The sequence below is a fragment of the Myxocyprinus asiaticus genome, chromosome 29 (genome assembly GCF_019703515.2).
Source record: "Myxocyprinus asiaticus isolate MX2 ecotype Aquarium Trade chromosome 29, UBuf_Myxa_2, whole genome shotgun sequence".
In the NCBI taxonomy this organism is placed as follows: domain Eukaryota; kingdom Metazoa; phylum Chordata; class Actinopteri; order Cypriniformes; family Catostomidae; genus Myxocyprinus; species Myxocyprinus asiaticus.
In genome coordinates, this window is record NC_059372.1 from 16,212,967 (window position 1) to 16,240,958 (window position 27,992).

General features: G+C 40.3%; 2 protein-coding genes across 10 annotated transcripts in view; one reads left to right on the forward strand and one right to left on the reverse strand.

Moving 5' to 3' along the window:
- The first annotated feature begins 760 nt into the window (after nucleotides 1-760).
- Nucleotides 761-9,093, forward strand: LOC127419761 (protein-L-isoaspartate O-methyltransferase domain-containing protein 2-like). Of its 4 annotated transcripts, XM_051661469.1 has the most exons (7): nucleotides 761-995; nucleotides 1,222-1,377; nucleotides 5,130-5,443; nucleotides 5,642-5,744; nucleotides 5,882-6,053; nucleotides 6,155-6,278; nucleotides 7,407-9,093. In XM_051661469.1, exons 3-7 carry the CDS (start codon nucleotides 5,137-5,139, stop codon nucleotides 7,832-7,834), a joined length of 1,134 nt encoding a protein of 377 aa, XP_051517429.1. In that variant the 5' UTR covers nucleotides 761-995; nucleotides 1,222-1,377; nucleotides 5,130-5,136; the 3' UTR covers nucleotides 7,835-9,093. The 4 variants fall into 4 exon arrangements, with proteins under 4 accessions (XP_051517429.1, XP_051517427.1, XP_051517430.1 ...); XM_051661467.1 differs by having other exon boundaries at nucleotides 1,222-5,443; XM_051661470.1 differs by lacking the exon at nucleotides 1,222-1,377 and having other exon boundaries at nucleotides 2,636-5,443.
- Nucleotides 9,094-9,240: 147 nt separating this feature from the next.
- LOC127419756 (polycomb group protein ASXL1-like) overlaps nucleotides 9,241-27,992 on the reverse strand; it is a 41,464-nt gene continuing 22,712 nt past the window's right edge. For 3 of the 6 annotated variants that reach the window (XM_051661450.1, XM_051661452.1, XM_051661451.1), the window contains 11 exons: nucleotides 24,319-24,401; nucleotides 23,814-23,931; nucleotides 21,507-21,666; nucleotides 19,026-19,099; nucleotides 17,161-17,245; nucleotides 16,444-16,563; nucleotides 14,826-14,992; nucleotides 14,648-14,744; nucleotides 14,412-14,517; nucleotides 13,397-14,303; nucleotides 9,241-13,238 (listed from right to left, as the gene is read on the reverse strand). In XM_051661450.1, coding sequence (XP_051517410.1) covers nucleotides 10,200-13,238; nucleotides 13,397-14,303; nucleotides 14,412-14,517; nucleotides 14,648-14,744; nucleotides 14,826-14,992; nucleotides 16,444-16,563; nucleotides 17,161-17,245; nucleotides 19,026-19,099; nucleotides 21,507-21,666; nucleotides 23,814-23,931; nucleotides 24,319-24,401 — 4,956 coding nt within the window. In that variant the 3' untranslated portion in view covers nucleotides 9,241-10,199. Of the gene's footprint in view, nucleotides 13,239-13,396; nucleotides 14,304-14,411; nucleotides 14,518-14,647; nucleotides 14,745-14,825; nucleotides 14,993-16,443; nucleotides 16,659-17,160; nucleotides 17,246-19,025; nucleotides 19,100-21,506; nucleotides 21,667-23,813; nucleotides 23,932-24,318; nucleotides 24,402-24,759; nucleotides 24,785-27,992 lie in introns of those variants that run through there. The other 3 variants (XM_051661453.1, XM_051661454.1, XM_051661455.1) reach the window with 3 other exon arrangements.

Consider the following 27,992-nt stretch of genomic DNA (forward strand, 5'->3'; position numbering starts at 1 on the left):
TCAAGCTCACTCTTCAAAATTTATAGAAATGACTAAGAACGTGTGCTCACATAATTGAAAATGCTCATTTTTAAACAGCCTACTTATCAAGGCTATTGATACGCGTGTTTGTGAATGTCATAAAATATGGCTAGTTCAGGACACTCCATGTGCTCCGTGGCCCATATTTCTGTCCGAGAGTATGTAGCAGAGATGGGCCACTTCTGTTAAAATGAATGGGAGACATTGGAACACCCAACCAAGAAGCTCTAGCGCCCAGCGGTCAACGGATGTAGAAAGGAAGTCCCGCCTTACAGTTAAAACAGCCAATCACCTTTTAGAGACAGACATCGGCTGTCAATCAACTCGGGAACGCGCATGCGCATTAGCTATACAAGCCGGGAAAATTGCGTGTTTTAGCGTAATATGAGGTAAAGAAGCACAATTTATGATTCCAATATTACCCAATTTAATTGTTGATTTGAAATATGTTATTTGATCGTAATCTTGACCAACCGTTTTTGAGATGTCGGTCTTTCCCCATTCAAGTAGATAGAAGCTGCACTGGCATGACTGAAAATAGCCTCCCGAGAGCGTTCCAAAGATGGCCGACAGTGGATTGACTTGCCGAGGTAGGAATGGCATACTACCCATTCCACACTTAATACTTCTGCCATGTCTGTCTATGGCAGAAATAGTAAGAGTAGTATGGTAGTACGCCATTCCGAACTATGTTGTTTCTGTCCGTGTGCGTGACGTCACTGAGTCAGCTGGCCAATGTTTACATCTCCCGCTGCTCGCAGTGAACGTTTATGGGGAGAAACCGAGACAGTGTAGAAACAGCAGAAGCCTTTAAACTGAATGGAGAGCATTTACAAACAATAGTAAGGGTGTTTCAGTCGGGCGATACAGCTTAGTCGACTGTGGAGTCGCCGGGGTGTTTCCAGTAACGATTTTATCCCAAAACGTCTCCATCCCCATTTCTCTTTGTCTTCATTTTGACTACTTTTTCGCAGGTAAGACTGTTAATATAGTATGAGTTGTGCTCACTGTCATATCTTTATTCTGACGTTGTGATATAATGCTTAACTCGTGGGTAATACATTTTCTAACGCTACTAAACTACAGAAGCATGCACAATGAACGTCAGATCAAGATGAAGCTTTCATGGGTTATTTCATATCTGTACTTGAGAAACGGCCCGGTTATTCACCAAAAACATGTGTCCGCGTTTGTTTTTAGCGAATGGCGCAGCTGCACTTGGACGCGCGGTGATTGGTGGGGACCGTTCCTCACATCTGCAGTTTCTGCAACAGCGTCTCTAGGGAAGCTTTGACTTTCCAGCAGAGCGGCACAGCGCCACCTTACGTTGACTGAAGGAATATTGACACAATTGCAGTTATGTTGAACTGGAAAGTATCAGGACCATTTAGCCATGGTTAAAAAGGAATTAATGTCATTGCATTATATAACAAAATATGATATAAAACCAGACTGGATTTCTATCAATGAAAGATAGAACAAGTACACATTTCGAGCATAAATACTATTCAAAATGAAGACAAAAAAGTATTTGTGCCATTTTACAGCTTAGTGAAAAACTGTAAACACTGTGTCTGTGTGGCACTATAAAAATTCCTGTGTTTGTTTTGAGCAAACCGCTTGGACACGCCTCACACAACATTACTTAACCAATGGCGTGAGTTGGAGGTGGGGCTATCTCTTTTGTTTGATCAATGGCAGATGAGGGGCGTAATCAGAAAGCTAGTTTGAAAACATTGTTTATTTTTATAATTCCATTTGGTGGCGCTAATGTCGCAGGAATTACATACTTCAGCTTTAAATGGATAGTTCAACCCAAAATGAAAATTCTCTCATCATTTACTCACCCTCATGCCATCTCAGATGTGTATGACTTTCTTTCTTCAGCAGAACACAAATAATGATTTTTAGTAGAATATCTTAGCTCTGTAGGTCCTTACATTGCAAGTGAATAGTGATCAGACCTTTGTTGCTCCAAAAATCAGAATCAATTATGATTTTTAGAGCTACAAATGCCTGATCACCATTCACTTACATTGTAAGGAAAATAACATAAAGGGAATATAAAAGTCATTCATATGACTCCAGCGGTTAAATCCATATCTTCAGAAGCAATATGATAGCTGTGGGTGTGAAACAGATGAATATATAAGTCCTTTATAACTATAAATTCTCCTCCATATCCAGTAGGTGGCAACATGCATGAAGTATGCGAATTGCCAAAAACAAAAGTAGTGAAAGTATAATGGAAATTGGGGATTGATCTTAAAAAAGGGCATAAATATTGATCTGTTTCTAACCCACACTTATTTAGCTTCTGAAGATATGCATTGAATCACTGGAGTCATATGAATTACTTTTATGCTGCCTTATATGATTTTGGACCTTCAAAGTTCTGGCCACCATTCACTTGCATTGTATGAACCGATTTTTGGGTGACCTATCCCTTTAAATGTAATTGCAAAATTGCTAGAAAAGGTGAGGTTAGTTTTTATGTAGTGAAATGTTTAGGGGGCATACACAATACACATAACTTTTGGTCATTTGTAATCAGTTCTCTTTGAATTGAGATTTTCAACCAACTTTTTATGAGATTGCCCATTCCTGTTTACAGGTCATTAATCATGATAATGTAAGAAGTACACCGATGAGCCAAAACATTATGACCACCTGCCTAATATACTGTTGGTCCTCCGCGTGCTGCCAAAACAGCACCGACCCACTGATGCATGGACTCTACAAGACCCCTGAAGGTGTCCTGTGGTATCTGGCATCAAGACATTTGCAGCAGATCCTTCAAGTCCTGTAAGTTGCGAGGTGGAGCCGTCGTGGATCGGACTTGTTGGTCCAGCACATCCCACAGATGCTCAATTGCATTGAGATCTGGGGAATTATGAGGTCAAGGCAACACCTTGAACTCTTCATCATGTTTTTCAAACCATTCCCAAACAATGTGTGCAGTGTTTCAGGGCGCATTATCTGGCAGAAAGAGGCCTCTACTATCATGGAATACCATTACCCCGAAGGGGTGTACCTGGTCTGCAATGATGTTTAGGTAGGTGGCACGTGTCAAATTGACGTCCACATGAATGGGTTTCCCAGCAAAACATTGTCCAGAGCATCACACTCCCTCCACCGGCTTGTCGTCTTCCCACAGTGCCATCACTTCCCCAGGTAAATGGTGTGCACATACACAGCCGTCCACGTGATGTAAAAGAAAATGGGACTCAATGGACCAGGCGACCTTCTTCCACTGTTCCAAGGTCCAGTTCCTATGCTTGCGTGCCCATTGTAGGCGCTTTCGCCGGTGGACAGGGGTCATCATGGGCACTCTGACCGGTCTGTGGCTATGCAGCCCCATATGTAGCAGTGTGCAATGCAATGTATGTTGTGACACATTCCTTCCGTAACCATCATTAAAATTTTCTGTGACTTGTGCCTAAGTAGACTTTCTGTCGGTTCGGACCAGATGGCATTGGTGGAAGTGGTGGCTCAGCGGTTAAGGTTCTTAACCGGAACCCAGAAGGTCAGGGGTTCAAGCCTCAGCACCGCCAAGATGCCACTGTTGGGCCTTTGAGCAAGGCCTTTGACCCTATCTGCTCCAGGGGCACCATATCATGGCTGACCCTGTGCTCTAACCCCAGCTTTGCTGGGCTATGTGAAAAAAAGAATTTCACTGAATATGTTCAAAATGTATAATGTGTGACAAAAAAATAAAGGCTTCTTCTTCTTCATAGCCTTCGTTGCCCTCACACATCGATGAGCCTTGGGCGCCTCAGACTACTGTCGGTAGGTTCCACTGCTGACCAGGAGCACCCCACAAGCCTTGCCGTTTCAGAAATGCTCTGACCCAGTTGTCTGGCCATAAAATAACATAAAATTTGGCCCTTGTCAAAGTTGCTCAGGACTTTACTCCTGCCTATTTCTCCTGCATTCAGCACGTTGACTATGAGAACTGATTGTTCACTTATCATCTAATCTACCCAGACATTGACATGTGGCCTTGTTATGAGATGATCAACGTTATTCGCTTCACCTGTGAGTGGTTATAATATTTTTGGCTCATGAGTGTATTCAGCTTCAGGTGTCGTGTTATTCATTTGAACTGCACAATGAGGACTGAAGACGCTACAGCATCATTTTCTGTTAATATCTGTAAAGCTGCTATGAAACGATGTGTGTTGTGAAAAGTGCTATACAAATAAAAATGAATTGACTTGACCTTTATGGATGGTGGCATTTTTTTCATGAGGAGGCCACCCATGTCACATGGCCCTGTTGGTGTAGCATTGCATTAATTTCACTAGGTTCAGCATTAATTCAAAGAAAATTAAAACAAAGAAATTTTGATAATTATATATGCTACTAATTTTTTTTAGAGTACCGAAACAAACAAGAAAAATTGTTGCTGATCAGTTCAGCTTTATTAAACTGAAAGGGATAGTTCACCCAAAAATGAAAATTCTCTCATCATTTACTCAACCATATGCCATCCCAGATGTGTATGACTTTCTTTCTTCTGCAGAACACAAACAAAGATTTTTAGAAGAATATCTCAGCTCTGTAGGTTCTCACAATGCAAGTGAATGGGTACCAAAATTTTGAAGGTCCAAAAAGTATATAAAGGCAGCATAAAAGTAATCCATAAGACTCCAGTGGTTCAATGCATATCTTCAGAAGCTAAATAAGTGTGGGTTAGAAACAGATCAATATTTATGTCCTTTTTTACTGTCAATCCCCACTTTCAGTTATACTTTCACTTCTTGTTTTGTTTTTGGCAATTTGCATACTTCATGCATGTTGCCACCTAGTGGGTATGGAGAAGAATTTATAGTAATAAAGGACTTAAATATTGAACTGTTTCTCACCCACACCTATCATATCACTTCAGAAGATATGGATTTAACCGCTAGAGTCTTTTATGCTGCCTTTATATGCTTTTTAGAGCTTCAAATTTTTGGGTGAACTATCCCTTTAAACTTTATTGCGAGTCTCAAATCTCAAATAAACAGGAAGTATGTTTCCAAACTTACTTCTTCAGATACAGTATGTGCACACTTACTGTATATTCTTCCTCTTTCTTCTTCTGTTTCCCCCCCCTAACAAAGAGCTAAAATGGGAGGCGCAGTAAGTGCTGGGGAAGACAATGACGAGTTGATTGACAACCTTAAAGAGGCCCAATACATTCGCTCTGATCTGGTTGAACATGCCTTCAGGGCCATTGATCGTGCTGACTACTATCTAGAGGAATTTCGTGACAGTGCATACAAGGACCTGGCCTGGAGACATGGCAACATCCATCTCTCTGCACCCTGTATCTATTCTGAAGTGATGGAGGCCTTAGATCTTCAGCCTGGCCTGTCCTTCCTCAACCTAGGCAGTGGCACAGGCTATCTCAGCACCATGGTGGGACTTATATTGGGTGAGTTAATACAGAATCTGAAAGCTGTGGATTGAATTTTCTAATCACACTGTCAGTAACACTGCTGGCATGATCAGTTAAACACCTGGAATGATGTCATGTTTCAAACATATGGCATCATTACTATTATTATTTTGAGGTTTGTTGTTGCAGTAATGGTTGTACTTGCTATGTTATCATTGATTTAAACTGTTTCAGGGCCATTTGGTGTGAATCATGGTGTTGAATTGCATGAAGATGTTATAGAGTATGCTTACCAGAAGCTGGACTTCTTCATCAAGACAAATGATAGTTTTGACAGGTGCAGTAACTTTATCTTTTGACTTTATAATAAAAAAGTGTCTACAACACACTCAGTACCTTTTTTATTTCTAGTACGAAAAAGGATCAAACATTTCTGTATCTGAAACATTGCTTATGAAGATATTTTTGCTCTAGGTTTGAATTCTGTGAGCCCTCCTTTGTGGTGGGAAACTGTCTGGAAATTGCCCCAGAAAGTAAGCAGTATGACAGGGTTTACTGCGGCGCAGGAGTCCAGAGGGAACATGAAGACTACATGAAGAAGTTGTTAAAAGTAGGGGGTATCTTAGTACTGCCTCTGGAAGAAAAGGTGAATAATCAAAACTCAAACCAATCTTTACAATGCACCTGATCTCAGGTAATCCAAGAGAGATATTTTATTTATGTTGATATATTTCTCATTTGTTCTAGCTCACTAAAATTACTCGGACAGGATATAACACTTGGGAGACGAGAAAGATAATAGCTGTGTCCTTCGCACCACTTGTGCTCCCTAAACACAGGGAAAATTGCAAACCTAGAGCAGTGTCCCTACGTGAGTTACCTTCTACTTTAATTTGTTTATTCATATACTACAGTATAATGATAATGTTATTAGCGTATATGCTTGAATTCAGTCAAAAAGTGTTTCAAGCAATGATAAAACTTTGTTTTAAACCCAAATTGTGCCTCATTCATTGAACATGACTTACGCAACCGTTTACGAGTAGTATTATGAACAATTTACACAAACATTTGTTTTGTTTGTTTCATGAATTAGGCACATTTTCTGTATATACACCGATCAGCTACAGCATTAAAACCATATGCCTAATATTGTGTAGGTCCCCCTCGTGCTGCCAAATAGTGCCAACCCGCATCTCAGAATAGCATTCTGAGATACTATTCTTCTCACCACAATTGTACAGAGTGGTTATCTGAGTTACTATAGACTTGGTCAGTTTGAACCAGTCTGTCCATTCTCTGTTGACCTCTCTCATCAACAAGGTGCTTCCATCCACAGAACTGCCGCTCACTGGATGTTTTTTGTTTTTGGCACCATTCTGAGTAAATTCTAGAGACTGTTGTGTGTGAAAATCCCAGGAGATCAGCAGTTACAGAAATATTCAAACCAGCTCATCTGGCACCAACAATCATCCATGCGATTATCTAATCAGCCAATCGTGTGGCAGCAGTGCAGTGCATAAAATCATTCAGATACTGGTCAGGAGCTTCAGTTAATGTTCACCTAAACCATCAGCATGGGGAAAAAATTTGATCTCAGTGATTTCAACCGTGGCATGATTGTTGGCGCCAGACGGGCTGGTTTGAGTATTTCTGTAACTGCTGATCTCCTGGGATTTTCACGCACAACAGTCTCTAGAATTTACTCAGAATGGTGCCAAAAACAAAAAAACATCCAGAGAAGGGCAATTCTGTGGACGGAAATGCCTTGTTGATGAGAGAGGTCAACAGAGAATGGCCAGACTGTTTCAAACTGACAAAGTCTACGGTAACTCAGATAACCACTCTGTACAATTGTGGCGAGAAGAATAGTATCTCAGAATGCTATTCTGAGATGCGGGTTGGCACTGTTTTGGCGGCACAAGGGGGACCTACACAATATTACGCAGGTGGTTTTAATGTTGTGGCTGATCGCTGTATGTTGTTTCATATTACCCAGCTGCCATGTTTGAGGTGCGGAGTCTCCAGGATTTGGCCCGTATCAACATCCGTCACATTTTAAAGAAAGCTGGGTCTGGATCCTTGCCCCTACTCGGGAGAACTGAATCCCAGCGGAGAAATCACCTGAGACAAAAACGTGAGCACCGCGATTCAGCTCTACTGACCAACAGTTATTTATTCATGAGTCGTCTGATCCCTGGACCCATGGATAACAACAACAACCAGTCATCGACAGACAATGAGGATGAAGATGAAGACTGCAGGAGGGTTTGTGAACAAGGGGAGAAGAAAGAGGAGGATGGGAGGAGAAAAGAGGGCGGTATTTTGGTGATAGAGACTCCAGTTAACGTTATAAGGAAGAGGATACTCAGCCTGCCTTTGCCAGAGCCTCTCAAAATGTATCTTCTTTATTACAGAGAGAAGTAGACCCCACTTACCAGAGTCTTATGTTACAGACTACTCACAGGTACCTTACACTGTCACTATCAACCCCTGTCAAGAATCTATGGCTGTTTAGTCACCTATTTTAATTCAAAATCAAGTCATCATATCTTATTTCCAGCTTTTCTTAAAAGTGTAGTTCACCCAAAAATGAAACTTCTGACAATCTACTTACCCTTATGTAGTTTAAAAACCACATCTTTCTTTCTTATGTGGGACACAAAAAGTTAAGGAAAAATGTATCATAAAAGTAGTTAATGCAGCTCGTGCATCATATTTCAAGTCTTCTGAAGTCATTTGATAAAGAAAGAAAAGATAGTCATATGGGTTTGGAATGACACGAGGGTGAGAAAATTATGAGAATTTTCATTTTTGGGTCTACTAGCCCTTAAATTAACATGAATTGTTTCAAGTTAACAGCCTCTTACCACATAGTCCTGGCCACCTTTTCTTTTACATTACTCTTAACATTATTTAATTGAGATACGTACTTAAGTTTATAAACGTAATATCTGGATTTGGAATCAAGAGTACAAACTATTACACTATGGTATCAAAGAGAATGAAAATTGTTATATTTTAATTTGTGGATGGACTTTTTCTAATAGACACAAGATAAATGGCTAATCATCTATTAAATCATAAAAGCAGTATAGTTTCTTGTCAAAAATCTCTTGGCATTTGTGTGTATAATTGAGTAAGTAATTGTGTCTGTATGTATTAACATAGAAGCTGTTAAAGCCACTTGTATTCTTCTGGTGTAAGGATTTGTAAAATCAAATGTGTAATTGTGTACCTACTGACACATATTTTGTGCAAATGCAAAGACAGGTTAAAAAAAAAAAAAAAAGTGTTCGTCAGTTCAACATAAAGTCTTGTACAGTTTCAGAAAATTCAAGATAAAGACTGATTATCTGAGGTGTTTTGCTATTGCTATTTTAAAATAAGTCTTGGGTTTGTACTGATATCAGGGTCCTTGTTTTGATATTCAGAAGGTATAGTTATATAGGTATAGTGGTGCTCTTAATTATGCTTACACTTTGTCCAGTGCTGTTGGAAGCACTGATAATGAAACTAAGAATAGTTGAACCAAGGCATACATCATAGAAGAAATGTCTTCCCACAGTGATGGAATGTTAGGTGATTGAAATGTTTTTCAACATTACATCTGCTTATTAACTACAACTCATTTGAATTCAAATGAAAGTGAATGTGGCAAACATATATATATACATTTGTAGCCTTTTTAAAAGTGGGTGCTAAACGTAGCAAACACCAAAGGAACCAAAATGACTTGTATGAGGCAGTCTACATTTTTTATGTGCCCCGTGTCTGGGGAACATTAACTATTACATTGTGGATCTAGTCTGAGACAAAAATGGAGACTGTAGTTTAAATAAACATTTAATATAAAATTCAATAAAGTGATTGATGGAATACTGTTTTGGCTCATGTGTGGGATGGACATTAAATACAGAATTTAGATTTGTATGGTGTGGGAGACCATATCTAAATATGCATTATTATGAGGGCTGGAGACATAAAATATTTCCTGCACAGGTGACACTAAAACAAATACTGTCTGCACATGTTCTAATCATAAAATACAATACTAGAGCTACTAGAATAAAAAAAATAAAAAAACCTGTGGCCCACTCCACCCTTGGTTAAATAGAGGTAAAATAAGAGAAAATACGCTCACTTTCAGCTTTATTAGATTTGAATACTGTGCTTAACCGCCAAGTACAGACTGGACTTCACTCTGGATGAGAAAATAAAATGAAAAAAAAGGAGGGAAAGCACTTACAAAAGCACTTTAACAAAAATGTTATTTTTCGTTTAATGATTAAAAAAATATTTCTTTGCAAGACATTACACAAAAAATACTCTCAAAGCTCTCTTCACAGAGTCATCAAGAGAAGAAAACAAACAGGAACGCCACCATTTTCACTGAACTGATGACTGGTGTCAAGTAAATGAGGTAAATGTTTTGTTGCGGGGGAAAAAAAAGGCACAATTGACAATCAACCGTGCCACGTAAATTCACATAATAATACCAATAATAACAATATATAATTATTATTGTAATCATAATAATAATAATAACACCATCATAACAGCAATAGAAAAAATATGCAACAAAAATACAGACTGAATTTTATCTTACAAGTTATCTTCTAGCCCTACTGTATTGCCTGGCCCATCAACAAAAATCTGGCCTGCCACATCTTCGCTCAATAGAGTCCAAGACTTCCTGTGGTATGTAACCACTGGCAAGGGGCTAGAATGTCAAGAGTGGCCAAAGCATTTGCTCTGACCTACAGGCTCAGTTTTGAGCTGCTGCAACAAACTATCTGACCACTAGACAAGACACGCAGAGTTTGGAGGGGCCAATGCAATCATCGTGGCAGAAAGCACCACAGCCTTGGCACATGATCATGGCCTTAAGTCGGCAGGAACACTTCAGAGCCACTTCCTCTGCGGCACTGTCTGCAAATGCCTGAATGCTTAGCTTAGAATTCTGGCCTCCACCACTGCCAACACTCATGCGTGGCCTTAGCTGCAGCACACCATCAGCTAAACTGCGGGAGAACCCACTTCCATCCACCATGGAAACATTAGCCGTGTAACTGAAGCTGGTGGAGGACCCCCCACTGCCCCCACACTGCTGTAGTTTTGGTAGCTTGCCATATAGCTGATAAGGGAGATTAGAGGCAGATGAGGAAGGAGAGGAGACGGGAGAGGCTGAGGTGTCTGTTTGGCGACGATAAGGGTTTTTGACTGGTTCCTTTTTGGCCATTCTGGTAAGAGACATTTCCATATTTAGCAGTCCCTCCATAGCTCCACCACCACCATGAAAACTGTCCAGAGTGCTCGGAGGCTCCTTTTTGGTTATAACAAAAGAAGTATTGCAACTGATAGGAGCAGGTGAGTTTTTGGTGAGAGCTTGTTGGCACGAAGGGCGTGAGGCGACTTCATTCTTTACTGTAGCTACAGGGGAGAGCTGTTGCTGATTTGTCTGAGGTGTTTGGGGTTTGGTTGGGCGCCAGTTAATCTTAACAGTAGGTACAACCTCAGAGGGACAAAGGTTGCTGTGTGGAGGTGAGGGAGCATCAGGTGTTGTTCTGCACACAGACTGGGAGAGATTTTTTGGATGTTGTTGAAAGCCAGCAGGCCTCTCTGGAGTTTCACTCCGTTGAGTCTGAGGTCCAGGGTGCTCTTTAATGACAGCTGATTCATAAACCATAGCATTTTGAGAGTTAATTTCCATTGAGGTCCTGACAGCAGAGTTTGAGGGGAGTGATGTTATGACAGGTACTGCTCCTGGGGGCACTGGACCGCCTGGTTGAGAACTGAATTGAACATTCGTGGATCTTGGGCTAGCTTCCTCAAATAAGCACGCCATTCGTGATTGAGCAGAACCTGGTGGGGAAGAACCAAAGTTCCATCCAGGTCCAGGAGATACTCGAGCTGATGGGGCTTTGTGCTGAAACTCAGAGCCACCAGATTCTATAGACCCTCCCGTCTCAGATGGGCCTCTATATCGTGGACCCAAGTTTCTTGGAGGTCCTCCAGGTTGACGATTACCCACAAGGGCACCTGGGAGTCTATTAATTTCCAGTTTGCTGACCGAGTGAGGCTGGGGTAAAACCTTTTCTAACGGTAGGCTACCTTGAAGAAGCTGGGTGACAAGAGGATTGTTGGCCTCTACTGAGGAAACTGGTCGAGTTGAGTTTGGAGTTGAGACTCTTCTGCCAATTGGAGCAACTGGAGAATTTTTTATTCCATAATCCTCTGCAGGCCCTCTGCTAAGGATTTTGTTTTCATCCTCCGTTGGGACAAAGAGCGTCACACCATTGCTGTTATCATTCAGCCTTAGATTTCTGCTTTGGTCCCATTCTGCGTGTGTGATATATGCTTGCAATTGGGCTTGAGTGGGCGCAGCAGCAGTCTGGTCCTGAGCATGGTTTATAGCATGGGTACGTATTGTATGCTGCTTTTGAGGCTGAAAGACTGGCTGGTTTGGCACACCATTAGGGAAGCGAGCCTGGATGACAGTTTGAGTGTGGGTAGGATTAGATATATGGGCCTGTATGACTGGTTGCTGGTGCTGTGGAGGACTCAACATTGATGAAGCGAGTCGACTTGGAGTCTGAATGACAGGTTGATTCTGTAACTTTGAATTCTGAGCTTGTATGTTGTTACTATCCATCCGTGTTCCATGACAGTCTATGGCTTCATTCTCTTGAGTTTCATTTTCAAAGTCTGATGCAGTCTCTGTTGAATCACTGTGTGCTCCAGTGTCGTCTTCTCCAGCACTACCTGGCAGACAAGGCAGAGAGCCCGATTCATATTTGGCATCAGCATCACCTCCACCATTCTTATGTTCTGGTAACAACCCCTCTCTCGTGGAATGCTGTTCACTCCCTTCCACCCATCCATTTCGGGCAATAATGAGCGTCTCTTTGGGTATTTTTATGTCCGAGCCATGCTGGATAACGCCAGTTATCCCTTGATGATGCTCACCGCCATTCTGTTCACCTTCCCAAGGTTGAGATGAAGCTGCCAGGGTCCTAATGACATCCACACCCTGGGCCCCAAATCTGGGCAGAGAGTCTGGTATGGAGGTGGGTACTAAAGAAATGGCATAATTTGATGCTGAGGTGCAAACAGGCGTAGTTGTTCTACTCTCACTGGACTCTGTCTCAGCTCTGCCCTCTTGATGACTGTAAAAAGACTCTGATTCACTTGGCGTAGGCACTGGGGTTTCTAAGGTCTGCTCTGAGGCTTTATCACTTGGGCAGGCAGTCACCTCTTCCACTCCACAAATCTCCTCCATCTGGTCCTGGGATGCAGGGCTGTCAGCTGCAGGTGGTGATGGTGTGAGTGTTTTTGGAGACTCTGATTGTGGCAGAGATGGGTTTGAAAACACAGAGGATGGAGATGGTGGAGTAAGGGGGGTTGAGGCTTGAGGCCTCTCTGTTGAATCTACACTGGACAGCTGTAGTTGTGCTCCAGATGAATGAGAGCTCGCAGGCGATTCCTGCTCCTCCAAATCAACTCGTCCTCCTCCTCCTCCTCTTCCTCCTCCTCCAGGTTCAACGGGACCTGGGTGCTCTCTTGAACGCTTCCCGCAGGTGCGATCCGGTATCCCAGTACCACCCCCCGGGCCGCTCCCCCGAGGCCCTCCCCCATCCCCAGAGGCTGCAACAGCAGCAGCGGCTTCCCGCTGGGCTCGGGCTTGCTGTGCACGGGCCTTGATGTCCGCCAGGGTGCGTGCCCCCGTCCCAGAGCGCCGCGACCCTTCACTGGGGGGCACGATGCGGGGACAGATTTGGTACGTTGGCGGCCCCTTGACCCAGGGCGGTTTGATCCGGGAGAGCTGTATCTAGGGAGGTGGGAGGAAGAGAAACACATGAGATAGGGTTTACATTCATGCACATTATTTTAAAACAACTACAAAGAAAAAGGTTTAAGCATACATTTTGAAACCGATTATTTACCAATCTGACTAATCTAAAAAAAAAAAAAATGTGTCCACCATACCCTGATTGGCGGGACCTTAGGCTCCTCTGTTGAAGGTTGTGGCTTTTCTGAGTGCACACAGTCAACTGTGTTACGAAAGGACTGACGCTCATCCAGCCGCGCCCTTTTCTCTGGAAAGCTGGTGAAGGCCTGGGACTCGTCTGGCCTCCTCTTCTGATCTTTGAGCTGAAGTGCTGGGCTTGCTGTGGTAGGACTGGCTGCTGGGCTGCTCTCCCTGCTGCTTGCACCTGTGCCTGCTGTGCCAGTGGTGATGACTGACGCCCCGTCATCAAGCGGGTCTGTAGCAACAGCAGCCGTTGAGGAGGAAGAGGAAGAAGAGTCAGAGCTTGCGGCAAAAGCCTGTCTGTCTGAGGCAGAGGAGGGAGATGAAGAGGGTGACGATGATGACGATGTTGAAGAAGAGGATGAGGATGGAGAGGAGGTGGATGCAATAGCTGGTTCGGCCACTTCGGACAGCAGGTGTGTGGAGGCTTCTGGTTCATCGGAGGTTGAGTTTGTGGAGGCTGGAGGAGGGGTAGGCACAGGAACAGGGGAGGGGACTGCTTCTGCAGAGAGGTCTTCTTCTGGGGCTTTCAGTCCAAGGTCTGCTTGAAGGACCACCTCTCCCTGAACTACTGTAGCTTCTGGGACTGGTGATGCAACTGATGTTACAACATCTGAGGTTGTATTGGTCTCAGTTGGTTCTGCTGGTGGAACAGCTACAGTCGTAGTTTTGCAAAGTGTGCGACGAGCCCTACGTCTAAGGTCAGCTCGTGAACGGCGTCTTATACGGCCTTCCCTCCGTCGTCTTCCAACACTTCGCCTCTTGGGTGTAACCACTGGGGCAGAATCAGAGTCTAGAACTGCACCTGCAACATCTCCCGCATCACTCGTAAGTTTTAATGCCTCCTCTCTAGTCAAGCCAGACCTACAGAAACAAATAAAACGGAATGATGAAAAAAAAAAAAAAATCAACTTTCTCCAGCAGCTTCATTAACACTTTAAGATTTGCAGATTCTTAAAGAGACTATTGAACCTTTGACCATGATACTCCTCAAAGAATTTCTCCTTCCATGCCTCTACTTTCTTCTCCTTCTCCATCTCTTGCCTGAACCGAACTTGCATCTCATGTGTGAACTCGCCTTCAAGAAAGCAAAAATATTTTTAATTACGTTTATAGCATATGGTCCAGAAGAACATATTATGTCACTTTTCCCTTTTATAATTTCCGTTCTGTTAATTTCTGTTCATAAACTAGAAACAGACACTCACCCTCAGCAAGCCGCTCTTTCCAGCTCTGGGAGGCATGAGTGAAGAATTCATTATTGAGGGCTGAGCTGCTTAGCCGGGCAAGGCCATCAGGGCCAACCTACGCATTACAAGGCGAGAAAGGATGTGAGAAATGTACAGAGATGTGTGACAATATAATTAAAAAGTCTTTAACACATACCTGTCTGTCCACCTCTGGAAGAAGATGGAGGAGTTGCTGCTGCGAGTGAGTGGGAAATGCAGCAAAGGTTCGTGTGTTGATGAGAGCACGAATGTTAGTGTTGACCAGGATGGAGCCTGGAGTCTCAAAATCCACCTCCACTCCTCCTCTGTTCCTCTTCATGGGACCTGTAAATACAGTTCTGCATTAAGTATACACGATAGCTTAATGCGACCTATGGATTTGTGCATGGCAGGAACACATGTATGTAGTTTTTTCAGAGCAGTTTTTTTTTTTGTGTTTACTTGGATGGATTCAATATCTGTGAATATATTATTAACTGTTGATAATGAATGTACATGAAGATATGATTAAGGGATAGCAAATATTTATTATTCACAGTCTGTTAAAGCAGAACTCCAATAAAGCAATAATAGATTTACGTTCCACCTGAGTCACAAGTTTTTAAATTATTTGACGACTGAGCTTTGCATAAGTCAGGGAGCAAGTGAATGAAAGAAAGTTTCAACATAAGCATGTTACTAAGCTTGCCTAAAAGCACTACAAGGAAATTCAAACATAGTTGCTTACTAAACCTGGTCTTCTTTGGCAGGTGCACTGACACAAACAAAAAAATGAAAAACTGCAATGACAACTACGGTTTGTGCTCTGTAGTACACTTGCTAGGTCTGAAAGTTTGACTGCAATTGCAACTGGTAATAGCACATATTTAGTGGGTTTACACTTTTAAAAGTTTGATTTCAGTCAGACTAAAACAATATTTTTTCTTTCTACAATGTCATGTAAATGCTTTTGTCCGAATCATACCAGTCAGATTATTGCGAAGTCAGACTAACAGACCTAGATAATGCGATTGTAGCTCGGATTTGCCTAGCATGTTAATTGGACCACAACTGGCTTAGCATTTTGTGTGTGGTCCAAAAGACAGAGGTGATGAACAATGTGTATTTAACACTTCCTCAGCTGATGTTCTTCCTTCAAATATTCAATTATGCATTGTGTCATGTAGACTTGGACAGACAAGTGAAGACTTTAGACTGTAGGACTATGCAAAAATCAACTGTAGCTCAATAATAATGGTAAACGTACTGAATGATACCTTTACTTTTGGAGGTTTGTCACTGCTAATGCAATTTATTTATTTTTTTTCTCCCAATTTGGAATGCCCAATTCCCAATGTGCTCCAAGTCCTCTTGCAGTCAATATACATTATATTGCATACAAAAAACAGCGTCAAACAAGATTCACAAAGCAACCCATATTCTATATTTATTAGCATAAAACATGGCAAACAGACACGTTACACAATGTTTTGCATCCACCAATCTAATGTGAAAAATAAATGCTAACACTAATTCAAGAAGGGCTATTTGTTTATTTGCACACTTTTTTCTCCAGACTCCTTAATTGGTGGATGAAATATTCAGTAATGGCTGACAAATTATTTTTCATTACTTGGAATAAATGTCTAAAAGCCACAAGTTTTCTTCAGTTTAATTCCTGGGGCAGGTGAGGAGGATTCCCTAATGTTAATTACTGATGATCTGGGAGACAGTGGTTAGCAAGGGGCTTAGGTGGTAGTAATTAATACATGGATCCTTGTTTTCATCCTCTGTACCTGAACGAAGGCCACGCATACTCTTGAAGTGCTGGGTGCGTTTCCAGCCCAGCTCGGAGCGGGCACGGAGAGTGGGGCCTGGACCCCCCCTAGAGCCTTCCCTGCGCCTCCCCGCTGCTCCTGAGGGTAAAGGTGGGGGGAGGATGGAGGCTGGTGAGACTCTCTGAGAATGAGTGAGTGAGGGTAGGGCAGCTGAGGCATGAAGGCTAGTGGCACTAAAGAGGCCAAAGTGACAGGCAAAGATTTGGCATGTGCGTAAAATACGAAAGTCAAAAGGGACCATATCCCAAGACACAGAGAGGAAAGAGGAAGAGGGGTGAATGGATATCTCTAAGGTGCAAATGCAAAGCAGATATCCAATGGGAACAGAGCAGGGCTGACAAGACAAACCAGAAACACTGCTTTCACACTGAGGGTATTGACATTCAAGTAACAATAACATCAGTGGCTTCTAGAAAAGATGCTGTTTTTAGTGCAAAGTTAACCAAGAAAATGAGGAGGTGGCTGCCAACAGGAGGGAACTGTGGGAAAACTGCCCTTGAGGACAATGCACTATAAATGATTAGAGAGTGTCAGTGCGTAAAATTACAAACTCTGTCAGGCCACTGAGATAAAGAGTGTCCACAGTCAGAGGGAACAGGTATACAAACCACTGCAGAATGGGGGGAAAAACAAAGGGGGAAAAGAAGAGCTAGCAAGAAAAAGGATTATCGTAACCTGATGGAACGTGTTCACCGTTGACCTTGAGAGGAGTGAGCACTACACGGGGCATCATCACTGCTTTCTTCCTCTGTCTCCCTGACTGTAAGAGAAATGGGAGAAAAATGTCAGCAGCACACCCACACCCACAGAAAACAATGGCATTAAAGGGATAGTTCACCCAAAAATGAAAAATCTCTCATCATTTACTCACACTCACCCTTATGCCATCCTAGATGTGTATGACTTTCTTCAGCAGAACACAAATGAAGATTTTTAGAAGAATTCTCAGCTGTTTTGTCCATACAATGCAAGTAATGGGTGCCAAAATTTTGAAGCTCCAAAAATCACTTAGGTCAGCATAAAAGTAATCCATACAACTCCAGTGTTTAAATCAATGTCTTCAGAATCAATTTGACAGGTGTGTGTGAGAAACAGATCAATAATTTAGTCGGTTTTTACTATAAATTCTCCTCCCTGCTCAGTCAATCGCCACTTTAACATTCACTTTCACATTCTTCTTGCGTTTTTGGTGATTCACATTCTTCATGCATACGCCCCTACTGGGCAGGGAGAACAATTTATAGCAAAAATGGACTTAATGTATCCGTTTCTCACTCATACCTATCATATCACTTCTGAAGATATGGATTTAACCACTGGAATTGTATGAATTACTTTTATGATGCCTTTATGTGCTTTTTGGAGCATTAAAATGTTGGCACCCATTCACTTGCATTGTGAGGGACTACAGAGCTGAAATATTCTTCTAAAAATCTTAATGTGTGTTCTGCAGCAGAAAAAAATCATACACATCTGGGATGGCATGAGGGTGAGTAAATGAAGAGATAATTTTCATTTTTGGGTGAACTAACCCTTGTATAATATAGAAATGTTCCTTATATAATAGGAAAAATATGGAAATGCATTTTATGTCTGACAAAAGTTAAGAATTTTAAGAAGTTAAGAAATTTTAAGATTATCGGACTATTGTAACAAAAAAATGTCCTGCATAAGATTAAGGAATAGTTCAATGCACTGATTTCAATGCAATGTGATCAATAGTGATTGACGACTGCATGACACTTGAATGATCGTGAATATACAGAAGTGTGATGAGATATGACAGATACATCGAAGGGGAAAATATTCAGTGAGTAATGACCTAAATTTTGGTTTGATCATCACAAAGCCTTATGGCTTCAAAAGACTTGTGCACAAGTCACATGGACTACTTTAAATGAAACTTTTAGGGTGCTTTTTTGGAAATGTATTTGGAGCTCAACAGGGTAGACTGCATTTACTCTCATTATAAGGACACCAATGACCAGTAATTTCTTCAACATTTTCCATCCTGGTTCCACAAAAGAGAGAAAGTCATACCATTTTTAATGACACAAAGATGAGTAAATGATGACAGAATACTCCTTACTCTGTAATGCACAGTCACAGAATACTAAGAGGAAGAACAGAGTGGAAGGAGGAAGACTGGCAATCAACACCTAGTTAGTGAAAGAATAGGGTTAAAAAAGCTATTTCCATTTACTGTAAATGATCCACTAACCAAATAACCAGATTAGGATCTAACCATGTGTCAAACTATAATCCCTACGTGACTTAGAGGCTTCTTGAGTCAACGTTATCAGTGGGGTTTTCTTGATCTGACTCATAACGTCAACTTTCTGTACTACACTGATGAATCATTTGCACATAGTGACTTAATGAATTCAACTACCTTTCTTTAGAGGGAAGGGCAAGTAAAATGTTCTGAGGAGTTGAGTGCTGTGCTTATGGATGAAGGTGAGATGGAAGTTCATTCTTGGAGGGTCCTGCATGTAAGAATTAGTTATGATGATGATGGCTCAGTGCAAAGGTAAAGTTACCTGTGAAGAGCGACTCAGTCTGGTCTGTGGTTCTGTGGAGCAAGAGGCACTGGAAGAGGTCTCATCCACAGAAGCTGGAACAAAAGGGAGGAAACCAGCAGACCACTTGTTAATAATTTAACCTTGACAAATCTTATTTAAATACCGTTTTTGACTTGTTTTGTTAGAAAATACTGCAAGCACAGCTTAGAGGGCGACTCCTACTGGCACCTAAAACAAATGCTAATAAAACTAGAATAAATTATATCCTGCCAAACTAGCAATTAAAATACAATACTATAAATTATAATAATAAAACAAAAATACACAAATGCTGTGTAGAACTGCAGATACACCTTAGCCTGCAAAATGTTAAAACAACCATATTTATTTCTGAGATTATAACTGGATATTACCACTAGCTGAATTATACATGCAAAGTAGTGATGTCACGTGACCGGCAACGTGTAGCATATAGGGCTGGGCAATAGGATGATGTAATTGGATATCGATGATGTCTTTACAAAGATCCCGATGCTGATTGCGAACAGACAATGATCGACAATATCAGGAAAATGGCAAAACCATGGATCTGGGAAGTCGCAAAATATATTAAACAGTGGCCAGGGTGTGAAACTAGCACCCGCCACCCACCAAATGCGACGAGGCTGAATCCAGTTCGTAAACTCCTCGTCCAAATGCAGGTATTTCATGCGCGAATAATTTTGCTCATCTACCTGCAACAGATGGGCGACGTCTCGGAGTGACACATGACAAGAAATGCTGTTGGTCACAAAGACACACTCTTGAAGAAACACACTTTATTATATTTGTAAGAACAGACAAAAGAAAAGCCGTAAATGCTTGTGTCTGATTCGCTGTTTGTTCAGAGGCGTGCAGCATGAGCCTGCCGTGGAACAAGCGCATGTAAAGAGTTTTCACTCATTTTTCTCTGTTTCATTCATCTGAAAACTGTTTGCAAGAATAATGTCATTTATAAGAACGCTACAAATTATCTCCAATCATTTCAGGAGGTGCTGTTAGTTTAGTTTGCATTATTTCCACCCGGTTGGCATGCATTGTGAACGCAACTCTGCGGGATCAGTAATATATGTCTTTGTATTAAAGAAACAAAGCCGAAAGTGATTAAATCGTAATGCAAAACACGTTCACCTTGAACCTAAAATTGAGTTTTCTTTTCTTTTCTTTCTGCATTAACTGTATTACCAAAGCGCAATACAAACACAAATTCGATAAGAACACACATTTGGCAGCATTATTTTGGGAACACAAGGGAATTTATTAGGCTTATTTATTTTTATTATTATTGTCTTTAGTTCTTAATCTGTAGGCTATTAGTAATTTTCCATATGTGTTGATGGATGCTTGTGTGATGGCAAATGGAGCCATTGGGGACAGTAAAAGTTTGGATTTGGAGAGGTGGTTATATAGGATTTTTTATCATTTCGTTATTTTATTGCTTTTTTTCGTTAAGTTTAAACTGCAATTTGAATTTAGAAATGCCTTTTATGTTTTCCGTGTTTCAATAAATAAATAAAAATTTTAAAGCAAAATCAAAGCAAAAAAAATTCACAGACCCTCGGCAGGGGGGTTGACGATGTAATCAGATATCGCAATATTTTTTACATATCACCCAGCCCTAGTAGCATAGTACTGTTTACCATCGCATATGGTTTCACATACTGTACTATTTAAAAAAAAAAAATAGTAGGCAGTATACTGTGCAATGCAGTAAGCAGCATGCTAGTTCCTCATTCTGAAGTCTGTCAAAACTACAAACAAAATAACAAGAGAAGTCAATCTGGACCTTCACATGAAACATTCACTATATTTACTAGAAGACTCTTAAACTGTCTTTTGTAAGACTCCTGTCTTTTACAAAATACTAGACAGCAGAAGCGACAGCATAAAATATAGGCCTACTTGAAACAGTCCATTGCTGCAAATAAATTATAACAGATGTATAGGAGACAATGCGAAATCAGGAAACATCATGCTTGTTAATAGCATCTGTCCAAAGTCTTTCAAGGATGAAAGGAACCAGTCTTTCATTTGAATATGCAAAACACCGCAAACGTGAAATGCATCGATACCGTTACTCGGTTTCCAGGGGTAATATCACTTGTACTCTCTCACACCACACATAAATACACGTTCTAAACCACTCTCATCTAGGTCACTGCTGGATGTGTCATGTGCTGCAGTAACCATGGCAACACTCACATCCTAAGCACAAAAAGAATCAATGTCTCTCATGCACTACATGCTCATTAAGCTCATTGTATTTAAAGCTCTTCACCACTTGGAATCAAAGCTTTTTCTTAAAATGAAAAATGGGGCCTCCACTTTTCAGAGCTTTTATACACTTCTTTAATTTATAAGCCCATTTCAGTCTCAGCAAAAGAGGTTGAATGAATCGATGCTGAAAAAAGAAACTGAAAAGCATGAATAGTCCACACACACACACACACACACACACACCATCATTTTCACCACTAGCAGCAGCCGTCTCTGTGGAGTCACAGCTCTCCTGCTCTGCCCCTACCGCTCCAACTGTTGCTGTGGTGGATGCTGTTGGGGTGCTGGATGCATCTCCAGACTCTGTTGCTGTTGGGCTCTTTGTCCACTGAAGGGCATTTTTCTGTGGGCATCAGTGGGTACATACAGACATGAGAACATTACAGATGGCCGACTAGTCGTCCACCAACCGACTATATTTTGATTTTTTTCTCCAAATTTTTATTTTAGTGGTGATGCTTTAAAGAGGATGAATAAAGAAACGCAACATCAGAGTGATTTTGCATGCTGAGCATTAGCATGTGGTTAGATTGTCAGCACCGGAACACTCTTAGGCCCCATTTATACCTTGCATTAACGTGTTTTCGGTGATAGATCACTATTGTTAAAAGCCAGGTGTAAATCCACCAAAGACGCATTATGATCGGATCATGATCGGATCACTGAAATGACATCTGGAAGTGGTCAGATATGGATTCTGACCACATTCAAAGGAGGTGTAAATGTAAACGCATTTTTTTATTATCCGGATGCAACTACGCTAGTAATTATGTGATAACGCTACAGTCATCTGTTTTTTAAGAGCTGTGTAGCGGGTTCTTGCCCTTTTCTGTTAATTTTGCCATGGCAATGTGAAGAACACAACAGACGCTGCCATCTTTCAGTTTTGTCACCCGAACAATATCCCATGAATTATTCCATAGAAATACACTACGCGTCTCCGTTTCCAACTCTCCGTTTTTTTGGCTCGCGTGACACTCACGACTTCACTCGCGCAATTCAAATAAGAAGCATATTTACCACTTACAAAGTGCAGAATTCGAGAAGAATACCATTACATTTGCTTCGGCGCCCCACAATTTAGCTTTGGCGGCTAGCCAAAAAAAATTTCAAAAGGAAAAATCCTGAGGGTCAGAGTTATGGAAAGCATTTGAATTATCCATCAATAGCCCTATTCGGACGGAAATTAGTCGAATAGTCCCAGAAAAGTTGCCGGGTCAATGTCTATATTATGTAAAAGGTTTAATTTCCACCTCCACTTTTAAAACACTGACAGATAATTCCAAATGATGTCTGTCATTCTGATCGATAAAACATAAGAAAACCATTTTTACCATAGCTCCTCAAATTTCATTTGAACTATCTTTACTGTCTTTGATTTGTGCAGCTTCTTTATCTCCTTGTGTGCGCTTAGGAGAGAGCTTGCAAGCAATGCAACTGAGGTGATGCAGGTGACGAAACATGCGTACCCCTATTGACAGATTTATTTGGCTGAGTTGATAAACAGTCTTGTCCCTACAGATTCTTGATTCGTTTAATTGCTCATCACAAGAATTTTGGCTTGCTCTGTATGTGAAAATGTACACTGTAAATGTCTGCAGCGCTGTTCTCTCATGCTTTAAAATTGTTCTCACTTTAGCGTAATTCCAAACATATTTAAACGCAAATACAGAGGACACAGTTTGTGGATTGTTTGAATTTTCCATATAACAAGCGCAACTACAATCATGTGATCGACAAAAAGTCTCGCTCATCCCCCGTGATTTGTCATCTGAATACATGAGTTTTATCACAGAGGAGCCATGAAAATGTACTTTTACAGATGTTGCCCTGAAAAACAACTGCTGTCCGAATAGAGCTAATGTCTTCAAAATTCACTAAAAGACTGAGAATTTTTACCACAGCCTCAGATGTAATATGTAAGTAGCGTTTTCCATTTTGTGTGGGTAACTTTGATCCGATATCTATCCGATCACATTGGACACGCATTTGCCTGCAATCCAGGTGTAAATGCAATCCAACAAAAGAATATCCAGATACTAACCAGATATGAAATGCATGTTAATGCAAGGTGTGAATGGGGCCTTAGAAAAGTTATGTCTCTAAATTCATTCCCTTTAAGGCACTGCTAGTACAGCCATCAAAGCAGCACTTTAGTAACAAATTCAATGCCTTCAAAGAATTTCAAGGCAATTACTGTCAGACTTCAAATCATCTGCTCTAAGAAATGTTCCCATTATTATGCATAATTCATTGGTTGTGTAGTTTTGTCAAATAAAAGGTTATAGATATTTACTCAATATATTTCACGAATATTTGCCTGCCTACCATCTAGTCCATTATTAAAAGATGTAGTTTTGGACATCCCTAGAGGGTATGTAGCTATTTAAGCACTGGTGTGGTTATTGACAATCATAATTGTTTTACTAAACCAGAGTAAAAAAGTGTGTATCAGAGAAAGAGTGCCAGAAAAATTTGCGGTGACTCTACCTTTAGCGTAAACAGACTCATCCTTCCTGGCAGCTTGAAGAAAATACTGTTTTTCACTCTGTCTCCTCTGACCTGAGAATGAAGCATGGTGACCAGACAGGCCAGTGGGGCTGTGCCACTGAGGGAGGGTAGAAAGAGGGGCAGAAACATAAGTGTAGTGTGGGTTAAAGTAAAAACAAATAGCTAGTTTCAGTGGTAAAAATGCAACATAGATAAGTATAGTGATCTTACCTTCTATTTTGTGATGGAGGATTGGAAAAAGAAAGAAAATACCAAGCAGGTCAGTTAAAAAAATACTCCCATAAAAATAGTCATCCGTCACAAAATATGGCAACAAATCTCAGGCAAAATGGATCACGGCTCAAACAGAAATATATATATATATATATATGTGTGTGTGTGTATATATACACACACACACACATACATACATACATATACACACACAACTACCCCCCACACACACATATATATATTATAAATGGTAGATTAATTTATACCAGACCTCATTTCTTTGAGCCCCTTTGTTTGGATGACATGTAGAATCTGTTTAGGTGTCATTGGGGCATCAGAAAAGTTCTCCAGAACCTGCAATCAATCAAACAAACCAATCTGTCAATGGAATACAATCAACAGCTTAATTTAGCAAGTCTATATTAGTGTCACATTTTCTCATCCATATCCATGAAAATGTATATTAACATGGTGTCAATTTTGACACTCCCAGCTTTATTTTATTAGTTCCATATTCTCAAATGCTGTGTACTATTCTGGCATAACAAGGAATTATCAAAAGAAAGCTGCTACACACAGCATGTCCTATATAACAAACTCATGGCAGATTAATACCAGGCTTTTATGACAAGCTTTTTGCCTATACAAAAGGCAGAATGTCTCATGACAGAGGAATTACTCCAAGAAGAAAGACAACATGACGGACACTTACACATCTGAAATGCGGCAGTATGTGCGACACTTCATGAAGAACATTACTTAGGCTACATTAAATTTGGAATGGAGGAGAGATAAAAAAAATAAAAACACAACACCAAACATTTCCTTACTCCAAGCAAATAATTTTACCATTGCAAAAACAAAAATAAAAAAATAAAATAAAATCCATCCCGGCCTGGTGCATGATACAAGACAACCCTCGGTAGTTCTGTACAGTACCCAATGCCTGCACTCATCTGAATCAGGGACATTGAAAAAGGAAATGGAACATTACAATGCTATAAAGATACACACTCAATTATAGAACGCCAGGTGCACTTCCTGCAAAGAAGTTGTACAAGCAGGCATGAAAAATGTCAAGCTGTGAGAACTTCAAACTACTAGGCAATGCTATGCAAATCAAACCTCCAAGTTATTTATAATGCAGTCCTGACTAGGCACCAAAGCTCATGTGTATGTAATGCAATTGAAAGCCTCATAGGGGAACGGTGCATTTATGCATTGCTTCTGGAGAGTCATGCACTCTGCCAGCCTGGTCTCTTTTCCTCCCACTCCAGCTATTTTATGGTACAGAAGGGAATGAAAATGAGAAAATATTATACCCCAGTACAATTCAGAGAGCAGACATTATTCCGAACATTTCTGTTGAAAGATTGAGTGGCTTGGTATTCTTAAGATACAGATCTGGAGATCTGATGTTTGGCTATGTTTGAAGAAATTAGGGGTGTAACGGTTCTCTGTAAAAAAAACGAACCGTACGGTTTGCCACCCATGGTTCGGTAAGTATTGGCACCGTGGTCGATTCACCTCAAATTTAATGACGTATCTGGAGCACAAGGTTTTGCAAAGAAAATAAAGCGTCAGATAGACAGGCACATTTACAAACTCTGCTAATGCACCTGAATGGATCTGTAGATGGATATGCTCTGCCTGTGTTTCATGTGGGTCAACTTGATGACATCACTGTTCTACAAGCGTTGTGTGTAGTTGAAAATGGCAAGTGGAGAAAACGAGCCACTGATAGGGAAGCCCCCTCCGTTATTCGGGTCTCCTGTCTGGAAACATTTACTTTTTAGTCAATTACAACAGCGATGGTCAAAAAACGTCTACAAAACAGGCACTGTTTGCAGACATTGCTCGAGTGCTGTATTCTGATAATTATGCGGAAATCACCAGGGAAAGAAGAGCCCCAGATGAGCCGAAACAGCACACACTCCCTTTCATTTTTAAGCAGGCACTCAGTGCTAATTCTGACGATTTGGGTGTTCATTGCCAACGATAAGATTCTCTATTCCGCTGATGACAATGTGTGATTTCCGCATATGATTAAAACACTTGAGCCGCATCACAACATACCTTGTATCCATTTCAATAGCAAAGTTCCTTCTATAGTGATGTACAGCTTCCAAATATTTAATATATGTGCAGTAGAGTTTGAAATGCATTTTATGTCGATGGATGTAGCATAATAGTGCAGGTATTAAGTTAAAATGTTGATTTAGTAATTAGAGAAAAGTTTTTTTTAGTTAAGAGACCCTAACAAAAATAAACCATGGTTTTACTATAGTAATATTGTAGTAACCATGACTGCTGTTGCCATGGTTTTCTTTGCAGAAATCATAGGTTTGATACAATTAACCATGGTTTTACAACAGTAATACTGTAGTTTACATATAGTAACCATGATTATACTATATATTCGAAATATGACAGTAAACATGTTAATTATGTGGTTACTATGTTTTTACTACAAATACCATAGTTAAACTATGGTTACTGTAAAACAATGATTTTTATTAAGGGCAAACCTGTTAAAGTGTTCGTTACCAAATACAGTATTCTTACTTTGGATTTGGCAGTATTATTTTTTTTTTCTGAACGTGGCAAATACCGAACCATACCGAAACCGTGATACAAACCGAACCATGAGAATTTTGAACCGCTACACCCCTAGAAGAAATTGACCAATATTTCCAGAGAATCTAGCTAGGTATGACTAATATTATATATAAAAAAATAACTAATAAAAATGGGATCTGACAGAACAAAGGGTCAAAGGAATTTTCTGGGTTCAACACAAGATGACAGCATTTGTGGTATAATGTTGATTTCCACAAAAATGTATTTGTGCCTCCTTTTCTTTAAAAAAATAAATAAATAAAAGCAGCAAAAATCTCAGGTACAGTGAGGCACTTACAATAGAAGTGATTGGGGTCAATCCGTAAACATTAAAATTATTACTGTTTTATAAGTATAGCCACAAATATGCAAACAATACGAGTTAACATGATTTAAGTTTGATAAAATCGCTTACTAATCTTTTTTTGTGTATATCCAATTTTACAACTTTGTTGCCATTAAGACGTAATGCTGTAAACCCTCAAATGACTAAAAACGACAATTGTGAATCTTTGGTTTGAAAGCGAAAGTTTTCATTCACAGGTTTTTGATCCGATTCAATACAATTTATTTGCGTTTTCATAACGATTCGTTTCACAATTAAATTGGATTCGATTAATGATTGGATTCTGCATTTTTTTTAAATGCATTTATACGATTCTTTAAATCCTCCCCCTATTGTGTCTTTGGCAAAAAAAAAAGACAAAATACTTAAGATAGTTAATTGCACCAAAAGCAGCTTGAAAGAAAACATATTAAATACATGTACATACAGGCTTCTTGGAATACAACAGAGTGCAATGTACCGCTAAAATATTTTAGAGCAAAGCATAACTACAAAAGTATTCCATACCCACTATTTAAATTGTATTATTTTTTATTTTAAGATTTTTTTATTTTTATTTTATTTTTTATTTGCATGACTTTTCCAGGCCTGGAAAACACAATTTTAAAATTCCCTGATATTTTCAGGTTTTCCATCCCATGGGAACCCTGAATGAGTAAAACAATCCAAATATTACAGCATTAAAGTAACATCAAATGACTACATTCAGTTTCCTCAAGGCCTCATTTACAAACAAGGAAAAGAAAAAGGCAATATCAACTAGATGCCTTTGACTTAAATGTTTTCTGCATGCCAAGAACCCAACTAAACAATGATATCAATAAAATTGCACTATTTATCTTATAGAAAATAACGTGCTCGAAAGCAATGCTTCAATGAGATAGTGGTGGTGATTTTGATTAATCTCAGTGACTCGAGTCTTTTGAATCAATTCACCAAAAAGATTAGTTCAGATTAGTTCATCGATCCTCATTTGTGAA

What these genes read in the sequence shown, in the direction of transcription:
- LOC127419761 (XM_051661467.1), top strand. Translation starts at nt 5,137, where the DNA reads ATGGGAGGCGCAGTAAGTGCTGGGGAAGACAATGACGAGTTGATTGAC. An exon ending in CATGGTGGGACTTATATTGG is followed by an intron (nt 5,444 to 5,641) that starts GTGAGTTAATAC and finishes AAACTGTTTCAG; the next exon opens with GGCCATTTGGTGTGAATCAT. An exon ending in ACAAATGATAGTTTTGACAG is followed by an intron (nt 5,745 to 5,881) that starts GTGCAGTAACTT and finishes TTTTTGCTCTAG; the next exon opens with GTTTGAATTCTGTGAGCCCT.